Below are 23,077 nucleotides of genomic sequence, written 5' to 3' on the forward strand. Positions count from 1 at the left end.
GACGTTGAGGCCATTAACATGTTAAAGTCTAAAAATCCAATTAGGCCAACTTCCACATTAACTTTGGTGAGTTATGGATAGAAGTAAAAATTATAAAAAATTAAAACATGCTTAAAACCAGAGCTTACCTCAGGTTTCAACTTATTCAACTTGTACTTTTTTTTTTCCTCTGCCACAACTATTTGAACAAACATGTTGTGGCAAATTTGACCAAACTTATCCTTTTATTTGCATAGCCTACAAGTCAATATTTTACTCCAGACAGATTTCCATGTTATCAAACGCTTCAATTTGGACAGGACCTCTTGTTACTCAAATATGAACTCTGACGATTCGGGACTCAGGTTTGGTGACTCAGTTTTTACCGTGCAATAAACTAGACTTAAAAAAAGAAGAGTTTGCTGTGTTTCATCCTCACAGTCTAAGTTTCTTTTGGATCCCCAAATCTCCCCAAATCTAATCCCCAAATCTAATCCTGTAGCCTCCCTCTCTCTCTCAGCAGAAAAACATTCACATCTAGCATTAAGGTTAAGGTTTTGAATTAACGTGAAAATCTCTTTGGCACTTAGTTTAACCTGAAATTAAATCTGAAACAGAAATGTTTTGTAGCGAAGGCTTCATTTTACAGACACTTGGGATTCAGGCCTGCTTTCTTTGCAGTGACCACTAGGTGGCAATAACACTTTAAAAATCCAATCAACACAGCATAAAGAAAAGCATCTTCACAATAGTTCATTTGACAATTCTTAAGTAAGCCTATGTGTTATCACAAGAGCAAATAATAGCAATTAAAATGGTGGGAAAACTTGAAGAGGTGAGACCATTGTAAAGCATGGAGACAGTAAGACCACATGGGAGGAGGTTAATGATGACAGACAAGCCTGGATTACAATCCATGAATAGAGGTTGGAGGATAAATAGGTCTGTAATTGCTGCCTATCATTCTGCCTCTTAAAATAGAGTTAGAGAGAAGTCTCAGGCTGTACTTTAACTGGTTTGCAAGCAGGTGTAAGTTAGCCTAAAAGAAGCCTTTAATACTTCAATTTGAATAGCATTTATAAATAGAAGGTTTTTGTTCCTGCATGCTCAATCACTGGATTGATTCTAGATCCAGACTCAAAATAATTTGCCTTTTTAACAATACAGTGGTTTCCAAACTTTAAGGGCCATTTCTTTTGACGGCCCTTTGTAACATGGTCGTAGTTACTCAAGAGCTTGTTAAGCAAAAACTATCACAGTCAAATTTCAGCCTGATATAAAGTAGAGGCTGCACCTTTGAAAAACAAAAAAAGAAACATTAGCTAGTGGATTATTTTTGGATTAATAAGCATTATCTGGAGGCTGTGATGGTCTGTTGGTGAGTTGCGCCCCATGTACGGGGGCTATATCCTTCAGAGCGGGTGGCCCAGGTTCAAGTCCGGTCTGGCTTCCTTCCAAGATGTCACTTCACACAATCTCCCAATCTCTTTCTTTATTGACTATAGCGTCAAATGGAACTGCTGAAGAGTAAGTATTAAGTAGACAATGCTACTTATTACAGTATTTGTACAAATGTTTTTAGAGACTCTTGGGGACTTTCCTCCATTGGTCACTTTTGTGCTACCAGTTCAACATTATATTCCCTAATATTACCAAGTGTAGAGGGGTAAACTTTTCTCCTGAATTTAACATTAGAAGTTCAAAAATAAAAAACAAAAAACACAGAAGATTAAGTCTACATGAAACGTAACTGTGAACAAAGTATTGACTCTCCTGTGATTGGAACCCCTACTTTAAAACAATTTAACATTTGGCAATGCAACATGTGGCATGGGTTACATGAAGTTTTACGCGTTTGACTGGTAGCTGAACCGCAGAATAAGCACAGATTTCAGGTTAGGGGAGGCGGTAAAAGGTGGGCTGTCAAAGCTAACCTCAAAATTATATATAGACTTCCTGTACCCTCACTTCAGAACCCAAACACACACACACACACACACACACAGAGTGAGAGACAGCCTGTTGCAGCAGCAGCAAGTTAAGGATGACATTCAAACTTTGAAACAAGGTGATTCCCATACCAAAACCACTTCAAATAGGACGCATAAATGCAAGTGTTCAGAGTTGAGTTACAGCATTTGTAGTGATATTAGACGTTTTGCTGTTCCAGTCTGTGCTTGTTGTGTCACGTCATTTTCTTTGGAAAAAAGCCATCATATGAGCATACACTGCAGACATAGGCACTTTATTGCTCTTCACTGTTTCACTTTTACACTACAGTTAAAGTCGTTTTTAAAAGTCCCTCGTGTTGCCCTTTGCTTCTGCCTTCATACTGGATGTGACACATCCTCTCATAGTTTCATTTAGCACTTGAATTATTTGTCAGTCTCAGTCCTGCAGCTTTCTGAGGCTGCAAGCGTTGACTTTCACCTGTTCATCAGCTCCGGATGGCTGTACAGGTAATAATGCTGAGTCATGAATAGAGGGGGAGGGGGGCACGAAGTTTTTTTTTTTTTTTTTCATGTGACAGGCTAACAAAAGGGAAGCTTTCATACACTTAATGATGTATCCTACTTTACCCACCTCTGTGAAAAGATGCCCGAAGGAGAGAGGAGGAGGAGGAGGAGGAGGCGCGGGGTCTCTGTCCTCACCTCTTCTCCTCCTACTGCCACCGGCACCACGACTGACATCGCAGCTGGCCTATCGCACCAGAGCGAGCCCCCCCTCCCCCCCCCTCCCTCCCCCTGTGCCCTGCCCACCCTGGCGGTCTCCTCTCCAGCCCTGCCAGAGCCAATCCGCGGCTGGGCGTAAGTAGGGCAAGCCGCTTCCTGGTTCTCAGAAAGAAGGAGCAGGGAGTCAGAGTGGGCCAGCGGAGGCAGTAGACAGGGGTTCAGTGCAGCCAAGAAGAGAGCCGGTCTGCTGAAAAAGGTGCAGTGAAAAACGCCGACGCACGACTTAGAGAGGATTCAAACCTCCCCTGGAGCTGAGGACGAGAAGCGTGCCCCCCCCCACCTGCGAGGAAGAAAGAAAAGAGCCAGCAAAATAAAAGAAGAGGGAGTAAAAGAAGTAGTCAGGGTGGAACGGAATAATCCAGGAAGTGTTGAGCAGCCCAGTCAGGTGGGAAGCGACCGGTCTGAACAGGTGACACACCGGCGCTCAGGTAAACACTTCACCTGCCTCCTTCTTAAATACAATTCAAACGCACATGTAAGTTAAATGGAACATAAGGACATGTCTGTTTGCCATGACAGCACCGACTCGCGTTAATTTATAGCCTCCTCCTTCCCAGTTTGAACGGGGTCACGGGAGGACAAGCCCACGTCACGGGTGTTCGGTAACTCCTGTCGACATTTATTCCCTCTTTATAATGCAGCCAGTTGGCGCTTTGGACTTGCTCAATAAATGAAACAAATGCGGACTTTTATTTTTTAGGAGCAGGTGCTTCGGCTTCTGTTTGATGTGTGCGCCCAGGTGAGTAGAGAGAGCAAGCAAAAGAGAGAGAGAGAGAGAGCGGGGTCGGCGGGTACATTTCTGGAGACTGGGCTGCTAATTATAGCAGAGAACACCGGCTGACATCCAAAACCTAACCTGCTCTCACGCACCTCACCTGCCTCTCTGCTTCCATGGCCACGCAGAGCAGTGCACCTATGGGATTTGACTTTAAATCATGATGGCGCCCCCCCCCCCCCCCCCCCACACACACACACACACACACATCAGTGGTCTGTTAATCATCATTATCACCATCACTATCCTCCCCGTGGTGCACCCAGTGTTTTATTTTAATCCTGCCCACCATCCTGTGTTACAGTAGGATGTGCTCAGGCTGTTTAATGTTAGGTTAAAGCTTCTTTCTGCCTACCTCATGGGTGGGGAGGGCTGCCATGCCAGTGGGCTTTTGTGTGTGTCATTACGGTCTGTGTTGCTGACTCGCCCCTCTGGCGGACCGGCCTAACAAGCTCAACTGGCTTGGGTTTGGTTTCCCTGTCTTGGGCACAGCATGTTTGGTTAAATCTTTAGCTAGTCAATGTCTTCTGCCCACTCAGGCTCAGGTGTCGTTGCAACTCCTTCAGCTCTTCTTGCAATTCTCTGATGTAAACCAAACATCGTTTACAGGGACCTTTTTTTTGTGGACTGAGGAGGAGGAAAAAAGTTTTAAAGAAGAGCAGTCTCTTTTTGTCGGATCTAAGAGTTTTCCTTCCTGAGTGCCAGAGTTCTTCATGTGAGTGTTTAGTGCTCTCTCGTTCGGGGCTGGTTCATCACACATGGAAGAGCCATCAGGGTTTTGAAGTAAATTGTTAATGCCAGCTCTGTTTGGACTATTCTGTCTGCGATATAATTGGACATCTGTGCCTCATTCCTCGTTTCTTGCCGTCCTGACACAACCTGCCTCCTGCTTGCCTCTCTACAGGCTGTTTTCGCAGCAGATGCATAGCTTCCTTCGTCATTTGTTTTGCCCTTTTTTTTCTTCTTAGAGAGCTATTAGTTGTCACTTCTGTACAGTATGTTGTCATTCCATTCATCTAGAGGAGCTTTGTGTAAGCTTGTGTGTGGGCTTTCCAACATAACACTGGGGAACATCTTTCCGAAGAAGTCAAAGTAGGAAGTGTTTGGTTTCTATCTGCGTCCCTTTTTACAACACCCCCCCCCCCCCACACACACACACACACACACACACACACACAAAACACACTCCATCCCACATCTGATGTATCATGTGATTGCCTGTCTGTGTTTGTGATTATCCACATGCACTGTGGCTAAAATTAAAAAAAAGAAAATAACACAAGCCCCAATTAGTCAGCACTTTGTTTACCACATATCAGTTCATCTCTTATGTATTCATATACTTAGTGCGTTACCGTACATGACCCGTAGCTTGCCTTTTTGTTAATGAATGATTCTAACCAATCAGGTTTTTCATTCTAACTCGCCTTTTCCCCACAGGTGTATAACCTCTGCTGACATCTGAACACAAGAGGAAGGGGGTGCCAGAGGCAGAAGAAAGCAGGCAAACATCTGCAGAGTTTATGGACTGGAGGTAGGAATAATTACAGTGTATATTGTATGATGAGTTGATATCTCACTAACACACTTTGAGTAATGTTTCTACGTGTCTTGGCAAGCCCAGAGATGTAAAGCTGGACAAATATTAGCTTAGATATCAGTATTCTTAATTCTTACCTTTTCAAATGGCCAATCTTTGAGCTGAAACAATGTAAGATTATAATGATCTCTTTGTACATGTTAAATAATGGAGCACTCTTACTCGATTATCCATGTCTTAAAATAAATGGTGTTAGTTTGACTCAAGAGAAATCAAAAACATAGTCATGTAAAGATTGATCAAAGAGTTTGATTTAAAGATTCCAATCGTGCCTACTTCCGTCAAACCACAGTCGACCGCTCGCTGCATGAAGTCTGATTGGCTCTTCACTATTTCTTCGACTGTAAATCTGTCTTAATTTTCCACTGTATAGGGACCAAATCAAATCTTAACACTAGATTTTTCAAAATAATAATATTTTCTTTTTGGTCAACGTTTGATTTGGAATAATAATCAAAAGCCAAGAAGGGTCATTTGGTAATTTGGATTTACCAACTCAAACTCATGTTATGTATTACCTACCCCAAACCCTAATGAGGAACTTGAAATGACTTTTTTTTCAAATCTGATGAGAATATTTCTAGTTGAAACAGTTCACAAATTACAGCAAATTGTCGTAGATTATTTGAGTTAATGGAGTCCACTATGCGTCTGCTGGAAAAAAAAAAAACTTGTAGATGTGCTTATAAAAGTTTGTACCTCTGTGACTGTTTCATAGCCTGACATTTTTTTTTTAAAATTTATTTTAAACCATAAAGCCACTGTTGTGAAGGTCAAACCACAGTAAACATAGTTAAATATTATGTCCTTGGAGAATATGTGAGCAGAGGAAACAGTAAAATATTTTATAACTAACCTGTATGTTAACGCCTCAGAAGTTGTTTTATTTTCTTATAAGGATAAATGTAAATCATTTAAATGGGCTGATGTGATATTGCCCTTCGCAGAATGCAATTACACAACAGAGCTCTGCCTTCATTATATCAGTTTACGTTCACATTGATTCCACTACACTGTATTATTACTGTCCCAACCCGTGAATTCACATTGAATAAAGGCGTTGTGAAAGCACAGTGGGGGATCCACATACACAGTACACTATTCGACATGCACACACAGCTGGCTCTGCTGATCCTGTCTCACCCTAACACCTCTGTTACTACCTCCCACTGGCATTACTGGGACTTTGTCCCCCCATCACATTTCTTTGACATTCATATTGAAGGCAAGAAGTCACAGACGTCAAATATTGCGCCTTGAACGGGAAGTGTGAAGAGAGCTATTCTTTGCTCAATCATGCAATAGAGCACAGGATTTATTTCTATAACACCAACAAATTAAATGGTATATGCTATGCACTTTTTAGAACTTAATATTTAGCTGCGTTTTGTTTTTTAGCATGGATTTTTGAAAAGGTCTTTTTTGGGGCTTTTTATGCATTTACTGTATGTAGAGATAGGACAGTGGATAGAGCCAGAAATCAGGGAGAGTTGTGAAGGACATGTGGGAAACTAGCCACAGGTCAGACCCGCATGGATAATCACAGCCTCCCTACAGTACCTGGGGCTCGAGCACTAGCCACTAGGTCACTGATGCCCCATGTTGTGTGGATTACTATTCAAGTTTTCTAGAGTGTATTTTTTTGAACAAGCTCAATATTTAAAAATGATAACTAACATTGTTCTAAAAGTGTGGTGACTTAAAAAGTGTCAAGACTGAAGCTTCTCACTTTTGTAGTATGAGACAAAATGTCAGTGAAGTTGATTTTCTGGTTCTTTCACTCCTTAAAAAAACAACACCGGGGTCCATGTACATGAAAACAAGATAAGAGAGAGTTTTGCCTGTCGATAAGGAGCTGCAGAATTCTCCTTGCTTAGTGTATTTCAGGATGGCAGAGGTGGACCATCACAGGGCTGAATACGAAAAAATGAACCTGTTCTTAATATAATAATAATGGATAATAGTTTCGGAGTCAGTGTGCAAATATGATTGACATAACATGAGATTGTAGTTCTCTTTTTAATGTGCTTCAATGTAGGATGAAAAAAAAAAAAAAACAGACTCAGTGTGCAATGGCCTTTAGAAAAAAGTGCTCTCGGCCTGTAGGGGCGCGCAGTGGACCAGTTCACTATTAACAGAAAAGTGTGAGGGAGACAATGGTGTGAATTTATTGCTTCACCCTCAAGATGCCTGCTGGCCTCCGTAAGAAGGAACGTTACAATCTTAAAACATAAGAAATAGCGGATGTATTTCTTGATATCACCTCAAATAGTATGGAGAATATTATTGAAGGATTTGATAAACTAAATCATTCTTTATTTAAGTAAGGACAGTGTAAATGTCAGTTTGCTAAAAGACTGGTTTCCAACGGCTGTCTTCTCTTTGCTAGATGCATTTTTCTGTGACTTGTGTGTGTGGTGGGCAAGTTTGAGGCACATCATGTGACCTTGGCTTGTCTGGTGACAACCATGTGTCTGTGAACTGATGGGTGTTGTAGGGGGAAGTTACAGCTAGTGGTCTGTCGAACAAGGAACACACACACACACAGACACACACACACACACACACACACACACACACATCAGCATAAATACATACTGTATATAAATATATACATGCATGAACACAGTTCCAGGAAATGCTCTAATCAGGGCATGTGAGCCCATGTAAATTCCCCCTATTTCAGAAATGGGTCTTTCAGTTTCATACGAACCCAGTGAGTGGGAGGAAGGTGGGGAGAGAGAGTCAGAAGGGGGGAAGGAGAATGGGAGTCAAGAGAACCAAAGGTTTTCTCTCTGACCTTTATGTTTTGAAGATGTCTCACCTTTTTTCTCAGGTCCTCCACCGTCCATCATCCCACCGGTGAAACTAATCGAACACAAATCTTTTAACCCCAGACGGGAAAGACTGTTAAAAAGAAAATATTTCAGGGAAAGGTTTTATCATGGCGATCATTGCAATGCTGTAACTTTGTTTATGATTGGTAGTCACCTTTGACCTCTGTACAAACGCTACGTTTTCACCATATATGGCCGTTGTTTCCCCACTGAGAGAGGCAATAATGCCTCAGGGGTGACTATACAGTGTCCGTAATCCAGTCTGCTGCTACTACAGTTGAGTCTTGCCCCCACTCGATCTGTGTCAATAGAGGAAGTTCTGTATCTGCCATTTCCTCTTTTCAGTCATGAGTTTCTGTAGCATTTGACAACCCTCCCTCACTCTCGACCACCGGCTGCGCAGCCCACGCCACCTCGGCCTTAACCAATCAACAGGTGGCTGTGACTCTTCTTCTTGTAAAGAGTCGGAGAGGATGAGAGAGAAAAAAAAAACGGTGTTTGAGAAAAAGTGATCATGATTCAGCTGTTATGGTAACAGTGCAATTGTTTCTGTATGGCTTGAGGGGGCGGTTATTATAAAGTACAGTGAGACAACATTTCAGGGAAAATGAGAATAAACACTCAAACATGAGCTGGAGATGGGAGCTAAACCTGACCCTTTTCATGTGTGATCTTTGAAAGGGGAAGCCCAGCAGCTCACCTTCCAGTTTGGAAAAAAACAACAAAAAAACATCCCCTCTCATCGGTACAAAACAACTCGATAGAGGGGAGGTAGAAGCACATTATATGGGTTCAGGCCAGAGATAAAACAAGCCCCCCTGCTAAGATGATCCTAGTGATATCAAATGTGCTACATAAAATAATTTTGTTGCATCATTTGGTAAGCAATCATTATTGCATGAGGACATGTGACAGTATTCTCATGAATTACATTTCTTTCTTTTGTCCTATTATTGGACCAACACATCCATGTTTATGCCTGCTTTTTTCATACATAAAGCTTTAAGCTTATTTTTTGCCTTTGCCAGTCAGCGACATGTCAGATCGTTCATGAAGTTATTCTGAAGTTCTACAATAATTATTTGATTATAGTCACAGAAAAACATTCTCCTGTCAGTCTAACTAGTTGTCGGGATGATTTGTCAGGATGGTGACACATGTGCCTCTCGAGAAAGGTCATGTTGTTCTCTTTGCTTAAGTCGTCTAAGCTTTTTTTTTTTTTTTACTTGTTTTCTGTGTCATTTTATCTCTCCATCTTAAAGTGGTCGACCATCTTTACTGAGTACAGGAAGAGGAAACTGATCAGGATCTGTTAGTTTTGCGACATTTTCTGTGTGTGTGTGTGTGTGTGTGTCCATGTGTGTGTGTGTCCAGTGCTTTTGCAATGTCTTCCTCCGAAATGAGCCGTCATCTGTGGAGGAGGGCAGCGGTTTTTCGAGATCCTACCAGTGACGTGGAAAACACATGCACACTAACACTCGAACACTTACGATATTATGGAAAAAATATTTAATTATTAATTTTCCTACCAACTACTGCACAGCTCAGCTCTCAGACTGAGGTTGTTGTCCTTGACATTTTCACCCATATTGAATTAGTAGTTTAGTCCTCTATTCTTTCTTCACATTAATAATTTCATATCTAGACTTGAATACACCATGTAAACACACTGTAATAAATTGTACACGTCGCACTTTACACGCCATTTCTTTTTCCTTATCTCCAGATCATCCAACATCTTCAAAACCTCAACATCAAGATACATATCACGTACAGACTTGAATCTTTTGAAGATTTTCACACACAAATGGAGCCAAATTACATCAAGTTAACTCTTCAATACCAATCAATTTAATGAATTGATTCTTTCTTAAATTCACAGTCGTTCACGTTTTTCTACAGAAAAATTGCACGTGAACGACAAACCCGAAAAACAAACGTTTGTTCTCAATACTTAGCCTCAGATGATTTATTTAGTTATTATAGCTGCATATATATATATGAAGAAGAAGAAATCCAATTTATACATTTTACAATATGTCTGCATCAAATATAATGAATAATATTTTATCTTACTAATAATATTTTATCTTAATAAATCACCTTCATGTTGGACATTTACGTTTTAAATACTGTACCAGATATATAACTTACATTTTTATGGTTATCATTGTGTTTTTAAAAATATAGAAAGCGTACGTTTGTTTTCCTTATAAATTCACGCCGTCAAATGTCTGAACCAATTTGGATACAGACTAAGCCTCAATTTATTCAAGATGAACACCCACACAGTTCATTTGTTTGCGCCGACGACCAACATACTGAAACACCCCCACTGAGTGACAGGGAGCGTGCTGATAAATGACTGTTTGCCAGTAACGACAGTTTTCAGTGTTTGAATATCCAGTTTCTTTACCTTACATTGCAATCTACTCATCACACTCTCAAATTCATCAACACAGAGAGCTCATAAATGTCATTCACACACACACACACACACACACACACACACACACACACACACACCGACTGTTGTATTGGGGGAAGAAACTGCTGACCAGAATAAGAGCTATGAGAGTTGGAGAGTTAAGTGTGAAACCACTCTGTCAGCATGCTTTCTATCACATCTGTATATCTTCTCCTTCTTAGGTTGAAACTCCCTTTTGGTGATGCTAATGATAGAGCTGCCTACTACCACAGCTCTACCTCAGAGACACACACACACACACACACACACACACACACACACACCTGCAAGGACTCTTGCTACTTCCTGTAGCTGCATGCATTTGCGCACCTCTTACTCTTTTTTTTTTTTTTTTTTTTTTTTTAATCTCCCAGTTGTCATGTCACCGCTCCTCTCTTTCTGTCTCCCCCTTCCTCTCCCCTTGTAACTTTACTCTCTCGACTCTTGTTTCATGTCGCCTCACTAACACAGATTGTTCGAGGCCGGGACTAGATTTTCCTGTCTTAACCTCCTCTGTTCTCTGTTTTATCTTTTAGAGTATCTCTACACCCACTCGCTCATTCACTCATGCTCGTGTGTTTCTCCTCCCTCATAACCTGCCTTTTTTTAGTGAGATTTCTAAGAACATGTGTGTTTTTAGAAAACATGCCTCCCTCATGTTCCTTTTGTTGTCTGTTTTCAAATCTCGTACTACCTTCCTCTTTCCAACCTCAGATTGATTTGTTTTCCTGCTCCTTGCTCGTTCCTCCCTTTTACACTGACAAACATGGTTCAAAGGCTGATGCTGATTCTTCACAAAGAAAAGATTTGCAAGACTTTTTTTTTTTTTTTAGATTTGGAAGAACTTTTCATCACTTTCAGAACATTAACACAAGTTTTCTTGTGTTTAAAGAAACATCGTTAAAGAGCCTCCCCACCAAATGGGTCGATCCTGCTGTTTATTCTTCAAACTTGGAGCCCTATCACTGAAGTTGACTAGAAACATACTCGTGGGTTCATTCATATCTAGAATTGAAGAAAAAGACAGAGATAATGAGTATATGGGGTTAAACGTATAGATATTGTAAAATCAGGCAACATTTAATTCAGGAAATGGGAGCTAAGGCTAATTTATCCTAAAGTAGATTGGTTCTTTGTTGTCACTTATTTAACTTATTTTGTAGATGTTCAATGTTCAGATTCCGAACATCCGTACATTCATTTAAGGTATTTATTTATTTATTTATTTTTTGGGGGGGGGGGGGGGCGTTATGCCTTTTATTTTGGAGATAAGAAAGTTGATACACTCAGAAACCGGCGAGAGAGAGAGGTGTGAATAACGTGTGACTGGATCTGCAGGTTGGATTCAAACCCGGGCTGCCCGCTCTTGCGGCCTCTGTACATTGAGTGCACACCACTAGGCTTCAGGTGTCCTGCGACAGTTTCTTTAACTTTGGGAAACTCTTTTGTAAAACAATAGAAAGAAAGATCTCAGAGAGAAGAGGAAGTCAGCACACTGTTACTGGAACGTACAGATGTTTCATTTGATGAAATGGTGAGACATCAATGAAATCTAAAATCTCATTTCTTCTTTGAACATCTATGAATTCTTCATATGTCACATCAGATGGATTTCCTTCGACGCCATTCCATACTACATAAAACTACTGCTCATTTCTTTCATTTTTGAGGCAGTATCCTCCACAATGCCCAACAGCATCCTGATTACCCATTTTACTCAGACTGTGTTGCCTTGCCAAAAGAGAGGTCCATTTCTGAAAAAGGAAATCCTTTATTTAAATCAACTTCAGGTAGCACTGAGCCACCCAAATGTCTGGTCCCACATGTTGATAAGCAGATAATCCAGCAGCAGATTCATGCTGGTGTTCAGGTCTGGCATGCAAACGTGCTGCTGCTGGAGCTCACAGTGGAGTGTTTGTGGTGTGGCAGGGCGAGGGGATAAGGGCCGCTGCTCTGCCAGCTAAATGAATAATGTAATGTGTTCTTGGAACTAAGACCACAATGTGCGCATGCGTCCACACACACGCACACACACACACACACACACACACACACACACACCATAATGCCCCAGTTACAGTAAGGGCAGGGGAAGGATTGGCTGCTGCTGTGTCGTCTTCTTGAATAAAAGACAGAACAAACCACGGCTGAGTTGCATCAGCTCACTGGACTTCTCGTTATTTGACTCCCTTTTGAGTCATGACAGTGTTCCATCATCACACTTATCATGATCGCGTCTCAGCTCTCGTCTTCGACAAATTCAAATGCAGATTCAAATTCTCCCTGGTTGCGTCGGTTTTTATATCTCCTGGTGGGATGCAAATGTGCAGTCCAGAGGGGACTGTTGGGACACTGAGCAGGTGGAGCTTTTATCTCGTGGCAGAGATGATCAGTATTACAAGACCTGGGTGCGTCCACTTGTGTGTATTTGGGTACATTTAGTGCTTTAAATGTAAAGGTCTTTGCACTCTGACAGTCCTGAGAGAGTGCTTTGCAGCTTTGGTTTGGTCGATGTGACTGTACTCGTCTCTTCTCATCCCCCCCCTCACTTCCTCCTCCCATACTCTTCCTCAGAGAAGGTGTCCCAGTACCACACTCCTCTCACTACTCCAAATAAGTGAGGTGTAAAGAGGGCAAAAACTCTTCTTTCTTTACCCATTTAGAAGTCCCTCTGTTATACAGAAGAAAAGTGGTGAGAGGAAGACAAATGTGTGGAGGAGAAACGGTATGAGCTTGATTTTACTTTCCATGTGTTTGGCAGCTTTGTTGTTTTTTCTGGCACTGTGGTAGTTTAGCTTTATAATAGGTTATGTTGTGGTTATGAAGAACGTTTCAATTACTGTGTTTTATCCGAGTGAACACACTTAGCTGTGTTTGTCAATGCGTCAGTGTGTTTAAAATGAGCTTTTCATTTGTTGCACAGAATGGCCAGCTGCTGCTTATTTCTGAGGATTTGAATTTATATTATTATTATTCCTGTAATAGAAATGTATCCCCATAGAGACCTTGTATAGCAGAGCATGGACATTAAAATACTACAATTCATTTCTAAATTATGTTAAACTTGCTTTTCAATTTCAATTATTTTTAATTTAATTCATGGCCTTGACAAAGTTTAAAGACAAACTATATTTTCATCTTTTCTTATTTCAGTGCTGAGGAAGCTGTTACAACATATTCAACCATGCATGCTCACTTTAACCAAGATTCTGCACACACAGTCACAAACACACATTCAGTCGCTTTGGAAAAACATCTGACATCAGAATATATAAAAGCATTTCTCCCTCTCTCTCTCCGCCACAGTTTTCTGTGAATGGTATAAAGTCATATTTTCCCCCTTAATGCTGGAGTCAATATAATTGAGGCGGACTGGGAAAACTTACAGCCTTAAATGGAAAATAAGACCCATAAAAATAATACTGACAGTTCTGGTTCTATTCATCACACACACACAGCGCATGCAGAAAGATTTCAATACATACGTACGAAACTTTAACCTGCTTTTTTGCTGAAGAATGAATCTTTGTGTGCAGGTTCGGGAAATGCTGCTGCTGTCATTTTCCTGGCCTTTGAACAAATTTGTGACAAAATTCTCTACTTTTTAAGAAACTGCACAGAGTAGTGTTAGTGGACAGTAACGGCTACAGTTAAGTTTCCGTTTCCCGTCAATACAAAAACCAATCTGTACTGGATCCCCTCTTAAACATGTTGGATTCGATGTTTTTGCTTCATTGTTTAGTTTGCTCGTATGACGACAGTGCGGCTCTGGGTTTCTGACAGTTATTATAAAGCTAAATTATTTATATTGGCTGCACAATATTAGTTTTTTTTTTTTTATGCTACGAATAAAGCCTCGTCGTCAAGAGAGAGGAAGAGTGTGTACATAATGAAAGCAAGAGTGAGGAAACGGTTGCGTTGAAGAGGAGTTTAATTCGTCCGCTGTCGACAAACGAGTAGGAGGTGAGGCTGAAAAACAAAGAAAGAGATAAGGGACAATTGCTGGAAGGATAAACATTTTTAACATCTCTAGTGTTTAATGCATAACAAGGAAACAGATGAGCAATTTGTGAGCGATTGAAACATTTTTATCGAGTGTTTTTTTGTGGTTAATGTGTCATGCAAAAGCAAGACCGACACACCTAACAGACAAAGGTGATATCAGTTATTTAACTGTAAGGAACTTAACCCGAACTAACATGACTAAACTTACTGTAATAATGTTTCATATAATACTTTAGCGTGCCCTTTTGAACTTGTTTCTTTTTTAAATGAAGATAAAAAGTGTTTGTGGTCTCTGTAAACAAAAGTTACAATGTGTTGCAAGAATCAGCACATGATGTAGATATATCCGTAGTAAGCAACAAAAAACAGACAAAGGTGTCGAGGACGGCAAAGAGGGGACGTGTACGTGTGTGTGTGTCTGTGTTTGTGCCTGCCATGATGTGTCACTATAAAGTGACTCACAGATGCATGTTTGATGGGAATCACTGCAACTTGTTTGCAATCTTCTTATTTTCCGAAGACGCATGTGTTCTTAGGAATACGCCTAAAATAACAAACTCAAACCACCTACCACCCATAGGGTTCTTTTTTTTCTCTCTCTCTCTCTCTCGCCCCTGCGCCGGAAATTTAATGTGCATTGCCGTGTGCTCCTCCTAAAGCCCTTATGTCTTGTTTTACTGCACTGTTTTTCTAAAGTTTCTGTTTTGTGTATCTTATCTACTTTTCTCTTTTTATGGAATTCTATAATCATAATTATAACAACAAATCTGGTTTACCATGAATAATTACTGTATGGGTTTTTTCACTCATGTTGCTTTAAAAAAAACCAGAATTCAACACAGATCTTAGTATGATAAGGGGCTTCAACTAACCATGTATGCATTTATATGTTTCACTATCTATTTATCCTTAAATAAAACAAAATGGTCAAAAATCCCATCATCCCAAACACAGGCGTTCTATTCATCCCACCTGCTGTGGAGACAAAAATAAAAGATTAACATGTTACTCAAAGGTAGACGAACCTCACAGACGAGCTGTAACCAGGTGACCTTTGGCATCCTTGCATTATTGAGGCTTACACGATTTGTCAATCATCATAATGCACTGATATCGTGTAAATGTGTAAGTGTGTGTGCCAGTGTGCACGGCCTCTTCACCCCCCCACCCCCCGTCTGCGTCAGTTGCTGCACAACACATGCTGAATACAAACTTCATGGTGGATTCGCACAATGAAAATGTGTCGCCTTAAAAAACTAATGGTAAATATCAGTGTTATTGGTAGCGATATTTTTTTGTTGCACTCATGAGATGTTTAGCAGACTTGGTTTCAAAGGAAGAGCTCTGTGCACTCATTTGTCTCTGTTGTTCGATGTAATATGGTTTAACCCTCATATTGCACCGACCTGAGTGTTTGTTCCTGGGTGCTTTATGACTCATAATGCCAATATGATTTTGGTTCTTAGGTGATTGTTGAACTTTGACATAAAGTTGACTAAAAATAAAAGCTATTTCTGAAATGGTTTGTTAGAAGTCAATGGTGTCCTTCTCTTCCTTCTAGTTCATTTTGTTTGTTTGTGTTCTAAGGGCACCCCAAAGTTTTTGTTAATCCTAATGTCCTCCGACACACTTAAGCCCGTCAAACCTGTCGGCCTCTTTTTGTAGAGGGGGAGAGGTCGACGTGGAGATGGTGTTTATCGGAAATTGTTCGGAAAATGGGCCGTTGGCTTTTGGCAAGAGGGGGCGCGTAGGCGACTTTGTGGGAGGGGTATCTCTAAATCTGTCTTCGTCACTGAGCACCCTCTTTTGATACAACAGGAAGGAGAGCGAGTGACAGAATGTGCAAAACAGGTCGACATCCCCAAGGATCAACGCTTTACGCTGACGTATGACGGCGAGATCGACCTTTTAAGTTACTCTAAAGGAAGAGGGAAATAGGAAAATAAAGTGGTTTTCTAAAACCGTGAGAAGTTAAGTGAAAGGAGAGAAGTTTACAGAACACAGAGATGGATACCACGAGGAACACGCTGCCTCGTCTCCAGCTGACTGTGCCAATGCCCATGAAGATAGGGAAGGTAGGGTTAACGTTTGAGACTTCTGGTTATTTTGACACTTCCTGGAATGACGATGAGCACTTTTGTGACGCTTGATATCGATGTGGAAAGGATGTCAAAAAGTGCTGGCAAGTTGAGTAGTATTTATTTGATTGACTGTACAGTACCTTGAACATTTTTGTCCATTTAAAGGGGCGGAGTACGGTACATTAATACATGCACGTGTTTAAAATAGGCTGGCATTGAGATTGTCACTTAACAGGTTAATTTGAACAACACTGGGTGGGGGGAGCCACAGATTGGCACGCAATGCGTGTGTGTGTGCATTTGTGTTTTATACTGGTGGTGTGTGTACTCCAGTGTCTGTGTGTGTGTGTTTAATAGGGTGTGTTTTGGAGCAGGTTAGTCAGGTGGATGTACCGTCATTGTGCAAAGCCCTCTGGGCTCTGTGTGAACACTGTTATTGGATGGCTAGGGGGCTGCCAGTTGCTATGGGAGGGAGATAGAGGGCAGGGAGGGGGAATCTGGAGGGTGAGTTGTTTGTGGAAAATCTGGTCTGCTCAGGTGTGTTAAGAGATATTGTTGAGCAGGTATATTGTGGACTGGGCGAGGTGCGAGCTTAGGGAGCCATAGAAGGGAGTTGTTGGGACTTAATAATGCCGGGCCTTGTAATGATTTTGACGGAGAAATGAAATCATTGGCCTGGCTTTGCAACATATTTATCTTTCGCCGCACATTGGCATAAACGGACTAAGAATCCATTTTAGTTTATATGGAGCCCCAAGTCACAGCAGACGATATTTCAGGGCACAAAAATAGCTATAGTCTATACTGCATGTGTTAATTAATTATTATACCCAACACAAACCCACCATAGGTAAGCACTTGGCAACAATGGCAAGATATCATCTTAGTCTTACTCGAGTTGTAGTCTTTTTTTTTTTTTTGGTTAGTTTTTCCTTCCTCATTCTTTTGCTGGTCCTCTCCCCTTTGACCAACTCCAGCCTGTCACTTCCTCCCTTCCACTAAGTCGCTGTTCTTTTCTCTGTCTTCCCTTCGTCAGTCCCTTTCTTCCTCAGGTATTTTAATTAACTTGCTAATGCTATAAAGGTTTCACACAGGAATTAACCTACTGCAGTTGGTTACAGCACCTCCAGCACATCGCATAATCCTGCATCCTTTTCGATTCTTTATTATTGATTGGTTGATTATATATACAGTATAAATCCTTGGTCTAATGGATATTTTATCTTCTCCTTGTTGTTAAATTTCCCTCCCCTGCTGGCTGATCGAAATAGTCCTCCAGGGCCCCAACCCCCCATCTCACTGGCCAAAATCACCGCCTCCTGATTTAGTAATCTGCAGAGAAAGTACTGAGAGTGGGGAGGGAGGGATAAGGGGGGGGGGGAGAGTTGCTGCTAAGCCTAGCCTTAAATTGCCCTTTACGTGAACAAACCTCCTTGTCTCCTTGTCACGCTACGGTGGATTTACTTTTAGGCTCTTTAAAAATGTGTATAAAGCTCTCTGACATAAAGTAAAGCTGCTTATTAGTTTATTTCATTTATTAATTTAGAAACTGCAAAGTTAAGTCTGATAGAAGACAGATTTTATTCCCATTCAAAGTGTTGTGAAGATGCAGCACACTGCTGTTGTTTGTTAAAGGGATACTTCACCCATGTGCATGAAGCTTTGTATCATTAGAAACATGGAACATGGTGCAATATGACGCTTTTTGCATCACATGAAGAAAACTTTCAAGCAAAGAAAAACACATTTTTCTCGTCTCAGGGCAAAATGAGGGTTGGATTCATGACCATTCAACACCACTACCATGTTTCTAATGATACACAGCTTCATGTAAATGGGTGAAGTATCCCTTTAATTGTCACACCATAATTAACATTGAATCTTTGGAGGCTATCTGACGAGTGTATTAGTGCACTGACTGGTGTACTCTGATATCTGATGCAATATTTGAGGAGGTATCTGAGGCTGATTCTGACACCTTTAGGAGTCTCTTAGCAACTCTTCACAAAGAGTCATTTGGACTTCACCCCCTCCTCTTAACTCATCTTTCCTTTCTCTATCCTAGGTGGCAATGTCTCCAGGAGAGGACGGTCTGATTGGGATCCCCTTCCCGGAGCACAGCAGCGAGCTCTTGTCCCACCTGAATGACCAAAGGAGGGCGGGGCTCTTGTGTGACCTCACTCTGACATCTCGTGGGGCGCGCTACCAAACTCATCGCTCAGTAATGGCAGCTGTCAGTCTCTACTTCCGCCGGTTGTTTGGGGCAGAGGAAGGCGGCGGCGAGGGTGGGGGAGGTTTCAGTGTTTGTCAGCTGGACTGTGTGGCACCAGACGCCCTGGACGCGCTGCTCGAGTTCGCCTACACTGCCACACTGACCATCCCAAGCTCAGGGATGAGAGATGTGCTGCGAGGGGCTCAGGTTCTGGGCATTCAGTGTGTGGCTGACGCATGCAGAGACATCTTGGGGGAGAAGGCCGAGGCCGAAGGCGAGACAGCCGAGGAGCAAAGGTCACAACACACAGCTACAGAAAATATTGTGCAAGAACAGAGCAGGGTAGATAAAGGATCCCGAAGAAAAACAGACAGAAAGAAGGTAAAAAACATGAGGCCAACCTACATCAACACATTGTTTTTGAACCCGTCACCTGGTTCGCCCATTTCACACCCGTCCCCTGCGTCAGACAGCATCCGCTCCCAGCCGTCTACCCAGCCTCCAAGCCCAGAACAGGAGGAGCTTCATCAGAAAATAGTCCAGAATGGAAGTTCCAGGATGATCAGAGAGCCAGGAAGAGGGGCCACACATAATGGAGGACTCTTTCACTGGCAGCATGAGCGTCCCCTTACAGCCCACCCATCTCTTTTTTCAGCTCTGAATGACAAGCTGTCAGAGGAGGACGACGTCGAGGGTGGTGGCGATGATTCGATGCTGATTGGAAGTAACTCCATATCTACCTCTGTATCTGATCGGGGAGCAGCTGCATCAGCAGCAGGAGGGGGGAGGAAGAGGAAGTCTCAGACGCCCCAGCAATGTCCCGTTTGTCAGAAGATCATCCACGGGGCAGGAAAACTGCCCCGGCACATGAGGACCCACACTGGGGAGAAGCCCTTCCAGTGCTCTGCCTGTGGAGTCCGCTTTACCCGGTACAGAAACTTTTCAGGGGGCTTTTAATTAATCAAATGTTATCCACCCATCTCATATCTCCTGCTGTGTAGATATAGAGCAGGCCAAGACCAAACTCACGTTAATAATATTCACTGAGACCCAACATTGATTCAATGTGAGAAAGCTATTGACAAGTAAACGAATACATTAAACAGGTAGAAACATGTCACAACGAGCTGAGCGAGGAAAGAGAAATGATGAGTTCTATACAGACAGGGAGACAGCATTAGAACAACTCTTCGACATCTAATATCTGTGATGTAAAGAACGTGGTTCAATTGTGTCATAAAAGTGTTATGTAAAGAAAGTCGAGTTGAGTAGTTTGGTTACCTACTTCTTTCTTTGGGCCTCATTTTCATTTTTTCACCCATCTCTTCTGTAGGAATGATAAGTTGAAGATCCACATGAGGAAACACACAGGGGAGCGCCCCTACCCCTGCCCACACTGCTCTGCCCGGTTCCTCCACTCATACGACCTCAAAAATCATCTGTCCCTCCACAGTGGGGCAAGGCCCTTCGAGTGCCCGCTCTGCCACAAGGCTTTTGCTCGAGAGGACCATCTTCAGCGTCATCGCAAGGGATACAGCTGCCTAGAGATGCGCCCACGCCGGCCCAGACGCGGGCCCGAGGTCGGTGAGGATGGTAGAATGAACGGAGATGAGAGGGAGCAGTCCAGCCAACTTGAGGCTCTGTCCTTACAGGCCCACTCCTCAGCATTCCTTCCTCATGCGTTGCTGGATGGCGGGAGTGGGTCTGGCACCGGCCCTCCGCTGATGTTTCCAGGTGACATTGAGAGGGGGCGGTCTTTCGCCCTTCAGGCTTTGGCTCAACTTGGACCTCGCAGACTGGCTAGTGGCTACCATCAACTCTTCCTGCAAGGTCTGGAGCTACGGGAGGGCAGAGAGGCAGAGGAAGAAGATCCAGGTGAAACCCGCTCACCCGCCTCGCAGCGTGATGGATGGGCAGATGAAGTGGAAGAGGAAATCGGAGAAGACGAAGTGGAGGAAGAGGAATAGTGAGAAGAGTGTGTGCGTAGATGTGTGTGATTGTGTGGTAAAGTATCCACAATAAAAAAATAATAATTCTAACTCAGGTGGCTGGACTTATCCTGCTGCTCCCATATAGAGAGCGCTTAAAAAAAGAAACAAGTAAATGACTTTAAAAGAAAAAAAAATGGAAACGGGTTTTCTGAGATATCTTAAACTTTTGACTCCTGGCTTTAGTTCTTTTGTCTTCTTAATTTTATTTCTCCTTTGCTGTACATTTTTATGTATTACATGTTTGTGCTGTGATTTGATTTTCTAGCTTGAGATGTGTGTGTTGAGTGTGTGGTACCTGGGATGCTTTATACTATGCAAATCAAAATCCAGAGCTGTAATATAAAGGGATATTTGAAAATGTGTATTTTAGTTACAATAAATATGTATGGATTTGGGTGCAATTCAGAAGTAATATCGTCTAGATCACAAGAATGAGTATGCATGCACTGTCCTCTGGTGGTTATCAGTGGTAGTGCAGTCTAATCAAACTTATTCTGTTCATTGTAGGCAATGTTTTTTTTTCAGTCAGCAGTGGAAACATTGCTTTAATTTGGTGCTTAAACCAAAGAATATAACAAATCTGTTGTCTTACATCTTAGGTTAATAAGAGGAGAGAGGAGAATTGTAGCCAATGTTGGGGTTGAAAAGAAGTTTCATCCCAGCTGTTTTGAAAGCCATGTGAAAGGATCTTTGTTTCAGAGCTGTGCAGCTCTGTGTTAAATGCCTGACCAAAAGAGACCAAGTCTGGGTCAATGAGTTGATATATATTCAAGACAATTCCTATATTTCCTGAAGACTACATGTTAGTCTTCCAATGCACTCGTTTGGGTTTGTTGTTTTAAGAGAAAAACAGTGGATGAAAGAAATGCATTGCCCTTTTTTCTGTACTTATTTATTTATTGTTATTTATTGCAACTGTTCTGCTTAAACTCCTTACTGAGACCAATTTCAGGCTGGGACACAGTCCACTTGTCATCCAAGTTTTACAAGAAGCTGCGTTGCGCTAAAAGATTTTTGGCTCCATACACCTTAATGCCTTTTTAAGGGAATACATGTCTCTTATTTCGGCAAGTCTTCCTCAAATGCATTCTTTGCACATTTAACCTCATCAGGTACTGCAATAATTCAGGCACATTCCATCGTACGGGGAACAGAGCAAAGAAGGCGACAAAAATTGTAAAATACAAACAAAAAACGTCCAAGTTAAACAGAAAACCAGGGATACTGCAGTTAGACCTTTTCAGCATGATTTCCTGTTGTTAATTCAACAGTACTGTATCGCATGCTATTACATGGCAGTTCTTTTAGATTAGCCACCATGTGTCCAAAGGGGCCATTTTCTTTTGAGTTTAGTTTTCTTTGACCAAAAACTTTGTAGTTGAATTTTAAATTGTCTGGACCAGTACGTTAGGGTTTATTGGAGGCTCTAATGCAATCATTAATGGCTTTAAGTGACCGCAGTTGTCGTTTTACATACAATCCTTGAAACCCATCTAGTCAGAACCTCGTGTAGCAGCCGTGCTAATCTGGCTTTGTGTGCACTATCCACTCCTTGTTGTCTCTTTTTATTTCAGTTTATTTGCACTATGAGACTTGAGAGCTTCGAGCATTTTTGTTTGACCTTCATTATCTATTCCATTAACTCACCTGATTAAGATTGTGATTGAAATAGTAATTCTTTAATACCCACACACTTTGAACATTCTTCCACCTGCATAATAATACAGAGATGTAGTCAATATAATGTATATTGGGATGAAGTTGCCTTAGTTATTATTTTTTTGTGCTTCAACTATTCTCAGGAAAACTTGAGCAATGCACTAAGTGATTTTACAAAATATATAAATGGGAAGAAAACGTCTGGTGCTGGAGGACAAACAACACCCCTCATTTTAGTGTAAGGTCGGCAGCCTCAAAGTAGAAGATTGTGTATTGTTTAACATATAAAAACTCAAATGATTTAAAACATTTGTGAGATAAAAAAGGTAGATAAAAAGAAAAGCTTTTGTATGCCTTTTAAAAACCAGTCCTACTAGAGTGACAGAATGACAGTTGGTCTTGTTTCTGAAGGGTGTTGTTTTTCCCAGTCATAGCTTTGTGAAGGAATGAGGTTTGTCTGATGCCAGCTGTGAAGTGTGCGTGTTTCTATGTGAACTCTTATTCTTTCGGCTTCGGTGAAGGGACATGGGGTCCGGTCTGACATGGGACCCCGCTATCAGGGATACATTTTTTTCTTTCAGTTTTTAGTAAGACCTTCTCAGCGATATGAATCATTTCCCCATCATTTGTTTCAGTTTATGCAAAGAAAAAAAATAAAGACCTCTATGCTTGCTATTCTCTGTTTTGTTTTTTTAACTTTATATAATGCAAAACAACAAGGTGCTTTGATGCCTGGCAT

At 41.6% G+C, this 23,077-nt stretch overlaps 1 protein-coding gene across 1 annotated transcript; it reads left to right on the plus strand.

Annotated features, from left to right (window-relative positions):
• Window positions 1-2,789: 2,789 nt before the first annotated feature.
• zbtb7b (zinc finger and BTB domain containing 7B) lies at window positions 2,790-23,013 on the plus strand. Its single transcript, XM_079344400.1, has 4 exons — window positions 2,790-3,139; window positions 4,927-5,020; window positions 18,542-19,617; window positions 20,022-23,013. The coding sequence occupies exons 3-4, from the start codon at window positions 18,548-18,550 to the stop codon at window positions 20,653-20,655; spliced, it is 1,704 nt and encodes a 567-aa protein (XP_079200526.1). The 5' UTR covers window positions 2,790-3,139; window positions 4,927-5,020; window positions 18,542-18,547; the 3' UTR covers window positions 20,656-23,013.
• The last annotated feature ends 64 nt before the right edge of the window (window positions 23,014-23,077 follow it).

The sequence above is a fragment of the Symphodus melops genome (assembly GCF_947650265.1).
Source record: "Symphodus melops genome assembly, chromosome: 5".
NCBI classification, from domain to species: Eukaryota; Metazoa; Chordata; class Actinopteri; order Labriformes; family Labridae; genus Symphodus; species Symphodus melops.

Excerpts from the sequence above, each read along its gene's own strand:
- zbtb7b (XM_079344400.1), top strand. The coding sequence starts at position 18,548 with ATGTCTCCAGGAGAGGACGGTCTGATTGGGATCCCCTTCCCGGAGCAC. Across the intron at positions 19,618-20,021 it reads TGTGGAGTCCGCTTTACCCG|GAATGATAAGTTGAAGATCC; the intron begins GTACAGAAACTT and ends TCTCTTCTGTAG.